We start from the raw sequence: 16,064 nt of genomic DNA on the forward strand, positions 1-16,064 counted from the left end.
ATCTTTGTTTTGTGTTGATAGATGTGTAGACGACTCACAGCTCCCTGAGCCTCGCCTGGACGATCCAGGCTGCCTTCCAAAGAACACATAACTGTTTAATGAAAGGCATTAACTATGAGGTAACGTAATACTATCTGGATGGTGAAAAGGTCAAGGTCGGTCATAATGGTGAATCCAGTCTTTCTTTTTACGGCCCGCAGCTTTACTGTTGTTTCACTCTTCCTGCTCTCATTAACCGTGTTTCCATTGGGAGAGGCAGCTCTTTAAAGCTCTAATAAACATAAAGTAAACTACCGACTCAGCACCAAACAGCAGCTTAACGTTGCTGTTTAGCTACTGATACTTGGCGTGTATAAGTAACAGGATAAAAAATATTCTGGTTCTGCTGCATCAAGCTTTTTTTTTTTTTAACTGTCCACCATCAGTTTATGCCTGACAGAGCCAAGGTATGCAAGGGCAGAAATATTGGAGGCTGCAGGAAATGCGTCAGCCTGCAACATTAAGACAATATATATAAATAACATGAGTGCAAAAAATTCAAATTCCTTCCATGTGTTCACGTACCTGAGCAAAAAAGATGATTCACAGAATACAGAATTTTTTCAAAACTGTCTGACTTTATTCTGAGCATGTTTGCGGCCCCACTTTTATGCTCCGGCGGTGCTTGTCTGAACTTGATGGCAGCTTTTTCAAACACTGATTGCATTGAATTGGCAGCTGACCTTGGGAGTGAACAGAAATCACTGCCGCTCACGTACAGAAAAGCCTAAGAAATCAAGAAAGCCAATGAGTTGAGTCAGGTCGGGTAACAACAAATGTTCTTCTGGTTTTTTTATCAGTATTTTCACAGTGGCATGGCCAACCGGAAAAAGGTAACGGAATACCAGTTCAAACTGTAAGTGGTGATCAAAAATGGAAAATCTAAGATCATACATATTTTGTCTTCAAACTGAGTTATAAATGTCATGTGACCCTATGACATTGCATTTTAAGTGTGTAAGAAACAGGCCAGAATAAAAGTTGAGTTTGTTTGAAGTCTGAGTAGACGACTACTGACTGGGCAGCACGGTGGTGCAGTGTTGCCTCCCCACAAGAAGGTTTTTGGCTTCCATCCATCCATCTATCCATCCATCAACTCCCGCCCACCCACCCAGAGGTTTTAAAAAACATCAGAAGAGAATGCCAACACAACAGCAACCTGATACACGTTGGAGCTGACTGTCAGAGCTGGAACAGACTGTCCTAGTGTTTGGTAAATGCTGTACATTGTGACATTTTTGAGCCTCTCAGAAGACGGCGTGTCGTCTTTGCTATGCTGCTCTGGGTGAATACACTATGAACATGGATGCGTCTTTATTGGAACACAAGTCGTCGCAGGTATTAAGTTCATTTTGAAAGATAGTACAAGTCAGACCAACTCCCCTCCGCTCCACTTTGGACCAGCTCCACAAAACACACACAATGGCTCGAACAAAAGGTAGTCATCCTCCACGGGGTCCAGTGGCTCCGTTAAATGGGACACCAGAGATGCTTTGATTTTACGCCCATGAATATGTTAAAGGAGACAAGCTCGCAGTTGTGGGGTGGAGCAGGAAGAGCGTGTGGGCTCTATAGCACCACATTCATCCCTTTAATTTAGTCTCTAACAATAGCTCCGTGGAGCTGCTCAACAGGAGCCATATGTGAGGCAGATGAAGGCAACTACACCTTCAGAGTCATCAGTCAACGTGATGACACACAAAAGTGAAGTCGTGTGTACAGCTGGGGCAAAAAAGGAGGTTCTATTTTTACCATGAAGCATGTCAACCTGATTTTATAGATTAAATAAACTCTGTGGCTGCGGTGCACTGGTGACCCGCCCGAAGTGTACCCTGCCTCACGCCCCCAGTTTACTGCGACAGTCTCCAGCAACCCCACGACCCCCTGACAGCGGAAGAAGCGGTTAATGAAGATGAATGAATGAATGAATGAACAAATGAATGAATATAGTCTGTGGTTTGAAAATCACATCATCATCAAGAACTTTCTGACAAACAAGCAGCCAAAATATTGTATAATAACCGGCTTGGAAAATCATATTTTTGTGATCCTTAATGGAACACAAACATAATCAGTGATCCAAATTAAAGCGCAAAACAGGAAGTGTGTCAGTGCTTCTCTATAAACATAAGAGGCTCAGTGGACATGGGTAGGAGCTCTTTCAGCTGTGATGTCAATTAGAAATAAATGTGAACACTGGACCAAAATTAAAACAACACATTTCCCATCATTATGGAGAAAAACTAAACTGTTTATACAACGTGCTTCAAAAAGGCTTCTCAAGCAAAAGGTTCCTCCCTAGAATAAGGCTGACATGTTTTGAATAGTTTGATGTATGAAATGGTTTTGTTACACATAAAAATGTACAAACTTCAATATTTTTCTACGAAACAAGAAAAACAACGCTCTTCAACTTACATGTTGAATAAAAATAATAAGATGTTTCTTAACTACAGAAAAAGGTACTTTTACGTAGTGGGGAACAGTGTGGAATAAATCAAATATAATAAAAATAAATATTACTGAAAGCACTGAATATTAAACATTAGCCCAAACCCTGACTGATAATACAACTTGAGAAGCATGAGACAAAATACTTAATGGATCTATCATGAGAATTTAAAAGCAGTTCCTAATCTCCTGGGAGTATCCAGGAGAGAGATATAACCGGTGATGACTCATGTCTGTCGAGGACAGCCACAGAGTAAACAGAGGATGGACAATATGTGGAGGTGGAGCAGGGGCAGAGATGTGCTCTAAAAATAATTCAATTCCATAAATAAGTTCAACCACTACAGGAAGCCCACCTTACTGTGAGACCTAAATTTTACTTGATGGGTTCACCGTATATTTGTACGCGTCGGTGACTCATTTCCTAAAGCAAAAAATGACTGAATTTAGGATAAACTCCAGCAATAAATCCTAAAACCTCTCACCTTGTGTGAGAGAGACCATAGGAAGAAAAGGAAGATTTGGACGCTGAAGGTGGCGACCATCTGAGAACCCAAGAGAGCTAGAGATGCTCTGTTTCTCTCTAGAAACAAACAGAAAGCTCCAGGCTGCAAATAATGCATTTAGGAGAGAGGGAAGTGGAGGACGATGGAGAAAAATAAGCTGAGTGTGGGCAGACTGGGGGAATTCAGGTTCTCTGACGATTAATTGAGCCTCAGAGGTGTTAGTCAGCAGTAGCAGAGGATTGATCTTCTGCCTGTCATGTAAAATGTGTTCTTTTGTTTGACAATATGGATATTTACACATTTATTCGAACTTGTATCTCTAAAACCATAAATATTCATGTGCTGCAACAAGAGATATTTAGATGCAGGAGTGGATATGAAGTTAAATGATAGATGGGAATAAGTGAAACATAAGAACACACTTTTTCTTTTAAACTGACAGCTAAAAGAAATGAAAAAAGGGAAGTTCTCTTCAAATTCTTCCTGTCTTTCAAGTTGTTCACTGATTCTCCAGAGGGTACATTCAAATCTTAAAGCCACTCATGGATAATTCAAGAAGAGAACAACTGATTTTTGATGTATTTACAGAGAGCTGGGATTAAGAAGAAACTCAAAATGCAGCAGACAGCACAAACACAAACACAAACACAAACTGTACCTCCTTGGCAGAAACAAATATGACATTTTCAATCAATCCCTGTGAGCAATTACAGAATCATTTTGACTTTAGTATTTTATTTAATGTCATACAGATCTTTCTGATTAAAATTTGAGTTCAACTCGTCGATTAAAGCTGCCTAGAAAATTGCTTTAACCCGATGATAACCTCATTTTAACAGTTAAGGCCAAACACACCGACTGAAGCCGCTTCTTACCTCCAGCGTGTGATCATTCAGATGAGTGTGTGTGTGTGTGTGTGTGTGTGTGTGTGTGTGTGTGTGTGTGTGTGTGTGTGTGTGTGTGTGTGTGTGTGTGTGTGTGTGTGTGTGTGTGTGTGTGTGTGTGTGTGTGTGTGTGTGTGTGTAAAAGAGCTGAGAGAGATGGTCCAATTAATAACCAGATACAACTGAGTTACAGTAGAATAATCAGAGTATTCAGCTCTGAGCCTGCTCTCTAATGAATTCGCACAACCTCATCAAAAGGAAGGTCACAAGCATTTAGTGATCCGTTAAGTCCACTGTCGTCTGTGTGTGTGGACACGTCCTTTACCTCCTCAGCAGCCATCAGGACGATGGATCTCAGCGTTCGTTTGCATAAAGGATAATGAATGAACGTAAAATCCTGTCAGAATTCCTTGAATCAGCGAAGCTACTGTCCCGTCTGTGTAAATGAAACATCAATCGGATCTCTGACGGCAACCAATCCATATTCTTCTTTTTAACAGTGCATTATTTTATCGACCCTGGCATCAGCTGTTAATCTGAGCAACTAAATATGTTTGACCTGCAAAATAGAGCTGGATGCACCTAAATAAACTTGTGCAAAGGATTTAGACCACAAACATCAATTAATTGGGCATGATGTCTTCAACTTTTCTTCCCTTTTAACGCTGTAGATAGAACTCTATGACCACCTTTTGAACTTCTGTATCTCACTTCAACAGGTTCCTTTTATTGCTAATCCCATCAAAGCTCTTTCCCATCCCGTCCAGAAAACACTCCACCAAAGCACTTCTCTCTCTCTCTCTCTCTCTCTCTCTCCTAGACAGACAACACACCGTCCATATCTTTCCCCACAGCAACACAAAAAAAGCCCTGGACTTGCCTCGCCCGAAACGTTCACCCACACAGCAGAAAGACGCCGACAACTGGAAAAACAACACCTTTAAGTCTTATGCAACACACTCGAAATACATAAAAGTCATTTAATAGAGGCGTGTGGAGCAGACAAGCCACATCTGAACATTCATATCACTCCAGTCGCACTGAAAGTCTCTCGTGAACCTTGTCATATCTAAGAAATCTGCCTTTGACAGACTGATAAGAACAATTGTCCCCAAGCATAATGCATGCAGTGAGTCATACCTTGTGGCTGCTCACTGGATCCGGCATGCAGAAAGCAATCAGGGAAGTCAAACATCCAACCCAAATCCCAGCTGTGGGCTCTCTCCCAGCTGTCAAAGGCCAAATATGTGCCTGGAAACCTGAGCGGCAGGAAGAGCGACGGTCCCTCTGCCTCTGGATCTTGTTAATTGCTCTGTGGCATAAAGAGAGGAGCTACGCACAGAGTGCTTGATGGATGTTATTTAATTACTTTCCAAGACTTTCATTTCCTCCTGCAGCCATCAGGAAGTTGATTTGGGAAGCGGCGTGAGAGCTGCAGAAGCGATTTGAGTGGAAAGGTTGGCTTTGCCATCTTTCAGCAGGACGCTTATTTTTATAGTTATTATAAACGCAAAGAAATGATGCTGTCAGCATCATTTTTAGGCATGCTGTTCAGCTGCACACTGTTTTCTTCAGTGCTCCATTTAAAGAAAATACCTAACCATTAAAGACAATAACCTGCTCCTCTATTATGTGCCAACAGGAGGAGGTCAGACTTCAGGCTAAACATTTTGTAATCACTTTATTTCTGTGCATAACTTGTTTTCAAGCTCTACCTGCTCTCCGCAATAATGTACATTATTATTTAAAATATTTCAATGTGGTCAATATTCGAATGGAAAAATGCGCTTCAACCCCAGACCTGGATGTCCCCTCCACCCAGACAGCTGCCTTTTTCACACAACTTTTTAAATCCTGTAACCTGTCACCATATTTCACAAGCACTACAGCTTGTGTTAGTGCTTGAGTTATAAGACATATAAATGAGGTGTATTTTCTTCCCCTCTCCATGGCTGTTTTTCAATTTCTACTCAATCATAGAACTATATTCTGCAGTAGGGGGATTTATTTCGGCTGCTGAGAAAAAGAGATGGCTAAATGTGACGTAGAAGAAACACAACGTCAGAGCCTATAAACACGTGTCACTTCTCAGGCCAACACAGTAGCTGTCAGTTTGTCCAACATCATGTTTATTTGGCCTCTGAATGAGGGTTTACGCCAACGTCCAGACCCATATTAAGCTGATCCCAGGATTGGAGGTGGTGAGAAAAAAGTATATCTGAGGCAGACACATGTTGGCCGCGCCTCCGTCGCCGTTCTGCTATTTCTCAAGATTCTGGCCATCAGACAGGCCGAGGAGAAGAAGGGAGGCACAGCGTCGGAGGAGCGACGAGACGAGATGTTTTACGAGCCGCCACTTTGCACCACATAAATTTAATTTCCCAAAAGAGAATCTAGCCGTCTCTCAAAGCCCACTATTTACTATGTGAGTGTGTTTCCTCAGCAACAAGCCACAAGCCTTGGTTTGGATTATTTACATTGTTGTTTTACTGACAGATGCATATTATAAACTATAACAGGCAGTGTTGTTAAATTTGGAACATGTAGTTTGTCTCATCCTGACTGTGATTCTACAGTTTAAAATTCTCTGCAACACCTCTCTATGCTGGCTATTGATCAATGATGGAAACTATAAGATTTTTTTTCATCTGCTTATAGTTTTCAAACGTTTCAATTTTTTATTTTGAATTCATACCTGCTGCCCATACAGATGGGGTATATACGTAAATAGGTAAGAAAAGTGAAATCAAAAGCTGCATCTGGGCTTCTACAAAAACTAAACTGGTTGTCTGATAGTCTATATTTGCTATTCTGAAAATGTTAAAGAAATGGGACTATAGATGTGTCTTATCTGCTATAAATCTGAAGGTTGTGTCAGCTGTCTGTGACGGATGATGAAATGTTTGCCTGGCTATATTAAAACCGATATTTGAATATTTGAATATAATATTCCAGACAGACTCTGCTGCTGAGGCAAGACCAGGAGAAGTCTAAATGAAGAGCGAAACGTTTAATTATTTAAGGCAGAAAGAACGGAGATCCCAAAAATATCTTTGAAGATTTTGAGAGACCAGATTCTCAGCACTAGTCACCGATGGATCGTTCTTCAATGTAATGCAGTCTTCATCTACTTTTTTGCTTATTTTTGGATGCTGTTTCTTTTTTTCACTCAGCTGTAAAACCAGACGAGCATGTGTACAAATTCAAACGAAAATTGGGAGTGACACATTATATTACTCAAAGCTCTAACAAGAACCATTTAGAGTGCTTTCAATGGAGAACATGAGGTCAGCAGCCTCCACACAGAGAGTAGCAGTAAAGACTGGCGGAGCGAGGAAGAAGAGGCAGCAGTGGTGAAGGTTCTGACAGATGACTGACAGGTTTGGGAGAGATGAACTTCACTGAAACAGGAAATGACGGACAGGTATAACAGTATGCTAGAAATAAGTTGAGGATTGGGGTTTCAAGGTCTTTCACTCTTCAGGTGTGCACGTCAGATAGAGTCTGCCTCACCGCCGTATTTTACTACTGATGAAGGTTACGAGATCCCCGGTAGATATCATTTTCAGTGCAGCACTCAAGCTGACCTCCTCAGGCATTTTTTAGTGGCCTCTTTCTACATCAAACCGATCTCCTGGCATGTTTTCCAACAGCTGATTGCTATGCAGGAGCAATCTGTCTTGATTTGCAGCCAACAGTACACATATGGTTTGTGTTATTGTGCTAGCTGTTGGGGAAAAACAGGACAGTGCCAGCTGAGGCCGAGCTGCTGCAACTTATAGAGGAACGCAGAAACCAAACGGTAATGACTCATCTGTAGGAGTGAAGGTATTTAAAGGAGACCAAAAACAACCTCCTACTGTAATGTTGACTCGGCAAATGTGTGTGAGGAGAAGGTAATGAAGCGGGAGGAAGGAAAGTGTTATCAGAAAGCAGAGGTTGTGGTGGGTTATAAAGAAGGCCAGGAACTCATGCTGTTTGTCACGTCAATAACCGATTCCATACAGGTGAATAAACATGTCTGTCCCAAATATTTGAGTATTTGAATTCCTTATCAACACTTAAAGAAGCGCGGATCTTTACCTGACTTGCCAACACCGGCTCTGCCGAAGACGGCCAGCTTCACCTCCGGACTTTTGGCCATGACAACAGCTGCAGCCAGTGAAGAACGGCGAACCAGTCAGCAAGTTCCAACGTCAGCCATCCATCCCCTCATCCAGCACACAGGAGGAAGAGTCTGAGCAAACAATGAAGGACAAGCTTCTATATCATGTCAGCACAGTCCAACAAGTCAGTTGTTTGACTAGAATACCATGTGGAACGCTGTTTTTTCCCTGCTTGTGCAATATCTTGAGATTTTTACTTTAACTCAGCAAAGAATGATTTGTGAGTCTGCGTATATTAAAAAAAAAGTTTGAAAAATAATTGTCCAGGTTATCTGTGTGTTATTCTAACGTAAATTAATTTAATTGAGTTGACAAAAAGAAACTATTTTGTTCATCCTACCAAACAACAACATAGAATTACAGCAAGAGGAACTCAGCCATAAACCTCCCTTTGTGGATGATTTCACAGTGTGACGTGTGAAACCTGTGATAAACCTCTATTTATTTTTGCATCAATACGAACACCCACACTGTGTTGTTACGGCTAATTGTGCAGCTCTTTGAAATCCAGTCCAGTCCGATAGTATCCCTACCCGTGGAGGAAGTCTGGTGGCTGCAGAGATTTCATCAGCTGACTATCAACTCTACAAAGATCACACATCAATACGGCTCCCGTCCCAAACGTTTGGAGGCAGCCCGTCGGGAGCAATGGGAGTTCTTGACCTCCTAAGTGGGATTTTTAATGCAGGTGTGAGAGGGATTTAAAAAGAGGACTGAGAAAGCGGGGGGAGTGTAGTATGACGCCTGCACTCGACTGAAGTCCATCAAGTATCTGTTCAAATGGAAAATACGACTGTGGTTTAAAAAACACCTACAGGTTAGCCCTGGTCTGTTTGTGGATTTAACATCAAAATTCAAAAATCCCCAAACACTCCTGCCAGCACCAATCTGTGGCAAACCTCAACTAAACAACTGCTCAGTTAGATCCTTCACTAGCTGCATAATCAGTTGTTTACTTCGCTTAATAGTCAGCTACATAGGTTCCCACTCATCCGCGGAGGCCCCATACTGCACTTCAAATGCCCCACAAGACAGCTTGATTCTAGGGAGACATTTAAATAAAGAAGAGTTAATGCCAAAATTGAAACAGTAGCTTCTGGATTTTTTTTTCTCATTTATATTCGAAGCTTTTTAAACAGTTTTCAAAATTATTCAGAGTTATATTCTCTCCTTCTCCTTAGATATAAAAGCTGCACCTGTGCTCTACATTAGGAGAATGACTTAGGTAGTTGATTGTTTTTCTGCATTTTTGAAGATTGCTTTTTTTTTTTTTTTTACCAAAGCTATTAAAGTTGTTAATGTGGGTTATTTATTACTGGTTTATTGTGTTACTCCACTACACATTCAGTATTCCACACTCTTCCACAGTATTCAATGATTTTATAAAACAGCACATATTGACATATATTGTTTCTGTTGTCAAAAAAATGTGGTATGAACAAGATGAATAAATAATATCTGGTTACCCAAAGCTGATAGTAATTCCAAAATTGCTGATTCCAACCTGTCCGGTTATATGAAAAGCTAAAAAAAAAAAAATTTGTTTTGAGTGTCAGTGCCAGCTTCACACTGGTTGAAGTTATGAAGTGGCAACTTTCCAGCTCTTTAAAGTTTAAGCTAACCTTTTCCCTTTTCCACCAGCGTGCACAGGCCCATATATGGTGTGGCTGTGTGCTTCTTACTGTAGCTCAAGTGGACGCCGATGATCCATCCCTCTCTCTCTCAGCAAGGGTCCTCAAGGTAGCCAGAGGCGTCTATTTCATCACCAGCTCAGTCAAAACACCGTATGATACTCTGAAACTGGTGACTTTATTCACCATCAAAGTGAAACTGATGGATATTTTCATCCAAGAGAAATTTCCCAAACTTGTGTAAAAGCATATTTTCCCAAACATGATGTACGACTTTGGTCGGATTGTACTGCAAAACAGCTCTACATTTTTTGTACCTGCTTTTGCTTTTGGACACATTTTGCAGACATTCCCTTGGCACTGGTCTCGCAGACTGGACATAAAAACCGATGTTATTTGTCTATCTGAGAAAACAGTCTAAACATGGTGAAGACTGGAACTCATCGTTGACCTTACTAACATCTTTTAGGTATTTGACAACAGCTTGGAAATGACTTATCGATCCAGAAAGTAAGTAAAATGAACTGGCTTGAAGACCATAACTGCTAATCAGTTTCATCTATATTTATTTTTTAAAGGTCCTGGAACGCTAATCCAGATCATTCCAGCCCACTTGAACCTCTGCTCATGCCAGCAGGCTCTAGTGTTCTGCTGCTGTGGGTTTGTTCAGTGTAAATAAATAAAGGCAGAGTGGAAAAGTTGTTTGTTGCTGAACTATTGTGCAAGACTTTGTTATATTCTATTAAACACCAAAATCTTGTTTGCATAGAAACAAATGGCCACATTGAGTTTCGCATTCATCTGCATGTACAGTAGGTTCATTCAGTGTAAGGTGAATGTAGACAGAACATGTAGCAGTAACATACCAATGTGTGTGTCTCTTTTATCACAGCTGGCCATCTGACTTATTCCTCACTTTAAATCCATTCTTTCTATCAATTTTATATCACACACATTAGTCTAAGCAGACACACACCGCTGCAGTGTGGAGCATCAGGGAAACACCACTGACGAAGAAGAGGAAAGCACAGCAGTATCTCCATCCCTGACTTTCTACTTTACATTTTGCCATTTATGGCCTCCATCCTCTCCACCCACTCCACCAGCCTGACTCATGTTCGCACCTCAGTTATATAATGAAGCTGCGTTAGTGAGGCTGTAGCTGCTGATAGACTCACATCTGGACAATTCATACCTGTAGAAAGAGAACAAGTTCTAGTGACAAGAGTAAAAAGAACCACCTCCAATTTGGCAGCGCAACTAAGACAGTGACTGTGGTGGTGTCTCCATCGTGGCCTAAGACAAAAATAATTGACCACAGAGTCACAAACCAAAGATAAACAGTCAGATTCTTTGCTATACCAGAAGTTACATAATGTAAGAAAATTCAAATGTTAATATTTTGCTGCAACAAGAGATGCTTTACAAAAAGACATGCAAACCAAAAGGCAGGCCGATCTCTACAGCGTGATGAGCTGTGATGGGTTCACCTGAACTTGAACTACTTTGAACAATTCAGAACCATCTGTGACTTCACCACCTCCTGACAGAGGTGTCTGGCTCTTCAGCCACCGAATGCTTTCTGTTTGGCCCACGGCAGGTCGCAGTGAATGGATTTTGAAGCCACTAGAATCGATCTCAGTCAGGTTTTTGGGGCAAACATGACAAAAACAATGAACTAATAAAAGTTTGATCTCTAGATTTCAGGAGAATCGAAGGTGATCGTGAAGCATTTTATGTGTTGTTTGAATAATCTGTCAAAAAATTTCAAATTGTAAACCATCTTGTGAAGAAGAACTAATTTGGTAACACATTTCAATTGACATTGATATTGTGCAGAAGAAAAGGGAAACACTGCAGTTGTTAGTCAATATTTGGCTGAACACTAAATGTCTGTTTCATAGTTTAAGTAAATGGTAAGTGCTGTTATCATGGAGAATCATAGAGAAGTAGGTCTGACACAGTTATTACAAAATCACCTGAGGGCACTTATTTCAGCTAACAGAAATTATTATCTATAGTCCATAATTATCGACTTTAATATGTTTTATGTCAAGTAGTTGCACAGAATCCTTTTCGTGTGGATATATTTTTAGTTCAGTTCACTATTTATTAATTAGTTTTCTCCACATAGTGAGGAGAAGCCTCAGGATTCAAACCCAGGACCATCACTTAACCAGTGCCTGAACAAAAAGTCCCTGAAGACACAAGCCATTGCCAGAATTTCATTCTGTAGAAATACAGGAGTTTATATAATACGGATGAAGAGTGGAAAGGCACTCGGTCCTGATGATATACCCGTGGAGGCATGGAAGTGTCTAGGAGAGGTGGTGGTAGAGTTTCTGACTGGGTTGTTCAACAGGATCTTAGATAGTGAGAAAAGGCCTGAGGAATGGAGGAGAAGTGTGCTGGTGCCCATTTTTAAGAACAAAGGAGATGTACAGAGTTGTGGCAACTACAGAGGAATAAAGCTGATGAGCCATACAATGAAGTTATGGGAGAGAGTAGTTGGAGCTAGACTAAGGGCAGACGTGAGCATTTGTGAGCAGCAGTATGGTTTCATGCCAAAAAAGAGTACTGCAGATGCAGTTTGTTTTGAGTATGTTGATAGAGAAGTACAGAGAAGGCCAGAGGGAGCTGCATTGTGTTTTTGTAGATCTGGAGAAAGCTTATGACAGGGTGCCCAGAGAGGAACTGTGGTATTGTATGAGGAAGTCTGGAGTGGCAGAGAAGTATATTAGAGCAGTGCAGGACATGTATGAGGACTGTAAGACAGTGGTGAGGTGTGCTGTAGGTGTGACAGAGGAGTTCAAGGTGGAGGTGGGACTGCATCAGGGATCAGCTCTGAGCCCCTTCTTGTTCGCTATGGTGATGGACAGGCTGACAGACAAGGTTAGACAGGAATCTCCATGGACTATGATGTTTGCAGATGACATTGTGATCTGCAGTGAGAGCAGGGAAGAGGTGGAGGAGAAGCTAGAGAGGTGGAGGTTTGTCCTGGAAAGGAGAGGAATGAAGGTCAGCCGCAGTAAGACAGAATATATGTGTGTGAATGAGAGGGACCCAAGTGGAAGAGTGAGGTTACAGGGAGAAGAGATCAAGAAGGTGGAGGATTTTAAGTACTTAGGGTCAACAGTCCAGAGCAATGGAGAGTGTGGAAAAGAGTTTTTGGAAAAGAGATTTGTCCAAAGTGCAGCAAAAAAACAAACAAACGTTGGAATGACTGGATATCACACTGCAGCCTCCGATTCTTCTTCATAAGAGGCGAATCATCCAGATAAACAAAGCTGAGTTATAGAGTGTCATGGTCTGACACAAAATGTACAGCTTTATTCACCTTGAAGCAGGTCATGTTCTCTTTTCATATCATGGGACAGTAAAGTCCAGCAATCAATAACCTACTGGGAGCACATCCAAACTGTCCAACTGGGCACTTTTCTTGTGCTTTTGTGTCATTTCTACATTGAGAAGTGAATCTGGGTGGTGGCGCTGTGGTTCACAGAGATTACAGACCTCTAACTCCGGGCCATGGGAGGAGACCTGCTGCACCATGAGCTATAGAAAGACTGCAAACCACAAGCCTGTCATCAAAATACATCCAGTGAACTGGTGCTGCGCCTCGGAAGGGAACCCAGGAAAGCAGTGGGGACAAGAACACTAGAATGTCCCGCGCAACCAGAACAAATCATATTCAAGTCAACTAAAAATAAACTTATGAATCATAAGTAACAGCATAGACTAAATCTGTAAAAATATATTTAAATTATAAGTCTACAGCTTAATAAGGAATAAAACTCTTCAGCTGCAGGCACAGTTGTTGTTTTCCTCCAGAGGTGGCAGACATCTGACTCCAGACCAGTTTGATCTGCTTTTCATCTCTGAGAAGATTTTATCTTTCTCTCATGGCAGATGAAAAATGAGCTACTCTAAGAGTCGTCTGACAATCGAATGATATGAGTTTCATCAGGAAGAAGTCCTGTATTTTTATATTAATTGCAATTCAAAAAGCAGCAATAGGGTGACCTTGGAACAAATGATGTTTTGTTCATTTCCATAGAACAAACAGAAAAAACTGTTTTGTAGCCGCAGGATCAGTCCAAACTCCACAGGCTACCTCTAAAGTAAGCTTACTACACATATTTAACACCACAGCGTTATGTTAGAATAATCAAATACACAAATTACTATTATATAAGTACACCTCAGAGTTATATTTCCGTACAGTACTTGAGTAAATCTACTTTTCTTGCATTATACCACCATGGTTACTGGATGTATTCTGTCTGATGACCATCCTCAGGCTGGACCCCTGTCGGACAGACACCCATGTGGATGTGCTGACTGACACCCAACACCATGGAGAGGTATTATGTAAGACTGTGGATCTGCTGTACAGCTGCTGGTGGATGTGTCTTGGAACCCACTGGAGGAAGGTGGGGGACGGGGAAAGTAACATCAAACTGCACCTCCATGAACACACTTGTGATTGTTCTCTAATAGTTTGTACAACAAACACCCAAATGACTGTAGAGACTGCCCACTTTGAACACGTTACAGTACTCATCTCCCTAGCGACCAGGGATTCGTGGATTTCTCCTAACTGAACATCAATCCAAAGTCACAGCAAGACCCACACATGTGCCCCACCGCAGGCATGTTATATCCGGCCATTAGAGACATCTCCATTTCAGAAGACAGAGATGGTGACCTTCCCCAAAGGTTTCATGCTGGACCCCAAGACAGACCACTGGTTTCCTGCTGTCTCCGAGGGGAGGACGCGCCTCTCATGAACATAAAGACTCACCCGGCAGCTGAAGTCGGTGATAATGTCCCGGTGATGAAGCACTGATGAGGGAAAGAGGAGTTTTAAAAAAAAAAAATAAAAAAAAACTTGTCAGGTCCGCTGTTCGATCTGATATCTGACCTTCCCGGACGCAGCGCACCGCTGCGCGGAAGGACAGCGGCTGCGGAGCTGGGCGGACAGACGGGAGGATGGAGGGATGGACGCCGTCAGGACGGTCCGAGCAGCAGCTCTGGCTCTGATCAATGCCCGCCTCAAGCAGGAGAGTCAGCTGAGATGTGGTGTCGGGAGCGGAGGTGCGGGAGTCCCGGACGCTGTTGCCTCTGACGGGGCTGCTCCTGCGTTCCGCTGTCGCTCTTCACCGAGGAACGACAGCGCCCTCTACCGGAAGGATGCGACAACAGCATCGTCAGGCGATCCTCCACTGGTACCCGTGATCATCACCCAAATACTGAAAATATAGGAAATACTGTACAGCAAAAAAATACAGACAGAATGTAACTGAGGACGATTCAACTTCATTTTCACTTTTTGAAACATCTCAGATAATTTTCTTTTCTAGTAAAACACGGGGAAATTTGTCCTTTCTAGAGTTCACTTGAACTGATGACTTTAATATAATTAAATAATATTCAAATAAAACACAGACAATTTATTAATATCTGGTGTGAACACTATTTCTTTCTAAATTTAACATGTTATTAATATTTGTGTTTTTATGTTTATTTGGGCCTGCAAGAAACTAGAAAAGTGAGGTAAAACAGGTATACGTTTGTGTGGTTTTTTTGAGTATTGTAAACTCTGTTGCTTTGGAATGATATTATTATAATGGATAGAGCACATTAAAATAGTTTGAAGTGTTCTGTTTTCTCATTTCTGCAGTAACTATAGCTGCAGTTTATTTTTTTTATTAGCTGAGAAAGCTAAGAAATGGGTGTCAATTCTGCACAACATCACACATGGATAAGCCTACAGAGACGGCCCACAAGCTAAATTACTCCATATAACACCGATTATGTTATATATGACTCAAATATCTGAAAAGACAACATCAAGTTAGAAATGTACTGTAATCCAAGGTATGAAAATGATGTTGTCATTGAATAAGTTCTGCAGATTCAAATATTGATGATGAAGGAGATGATAGTGAGTAACTGTGATCAATTTCCCTGTTAATCATTTGTACATTTGAAAAGATTAAATGTGAAGTGTCTGAAACCATCAATCCATCCATCCATCTTCCACCGCTTATCTGTAGTCGGGTCGCGGGGGCAGCAGCTTCAACATGTGTTGGTTGAACTTTACTCACAGAGGATGGAGGAACTACCTCAGGGGGACCAGACCATATCCAAACTGTAATTTTTAAGACTTTTTATAAGACAGTTCCCCAAAAAAGAAGAGGAAAACAAGAGGAGAAACCTGATAACATGAAAACACTCCAACAGGCTTTGAGAACATCAGGTGGGAGGAACCATCCCAACTTGTTAAAGTTAAATCAGATTGTTGCCAAAGGGTTACGCATTCACTGCTGCCAATCACTGACTGAAAGACTAGAAGATTGAGTGTGAAATCAAGGCCAGCCAGGG

At 41.5% G+C, this 16,064-nt stretch overlaps 1 protein-coding gene across 2 annotated transcripts in view; it reads right to left on the reverse strand.

The window, feature by feature from the left end:
* The window catches only part of rerg (RAS-like, estrogen-regulated, growth inhibitor), a 29,240-nt gene extending 14,256 nt beyond the window's left edge, over positions 1-14,984 (reverse strand). Inside the window, exons 1-3 of one of the 2 annotated variants that reach the window (XM_068307206.1) lie at positions 14,602-14,984; positions 14,482-14,522; positions 7,964-8,117 (exon numbers count right to left, since the gene is read on the reverse strand). In XM_068307206.1, coding sequence (XP_068163307.1) covers positions 7,964-8,024 — 61 coding nt within the window. In that variant the 5' untranslated portion in view covers positions 8,025-8,117; positions 14,482-14,522; positions 14,602-14,984. Of the gene's footprint in view, positions 1-7,963; positions 8,118-14,481 lie in introns of both variants that reach the window. The other variant, XM_068307205.1, reaches the window with a different exon arrangement.
* Between the last annotated feature and the right edge of the window lie 1,080 nt (positions 14,985-16,064).

Source organism: Antennarius striatus, chromosome 22 (genome assembly GCF_040054535.1).
Source record: "Antennarius striatus isolate MH-2024 chromosome 22, ASM4005453v1, whole genome shotgun sequence".
In the NCBI taxonomy this organism is placed as follows: Eukaryota; Metazoa; Chordata; class Actinopteri; order Lophiiformes; family Antennariidae; genus Antennarius; species Antennarius striatus.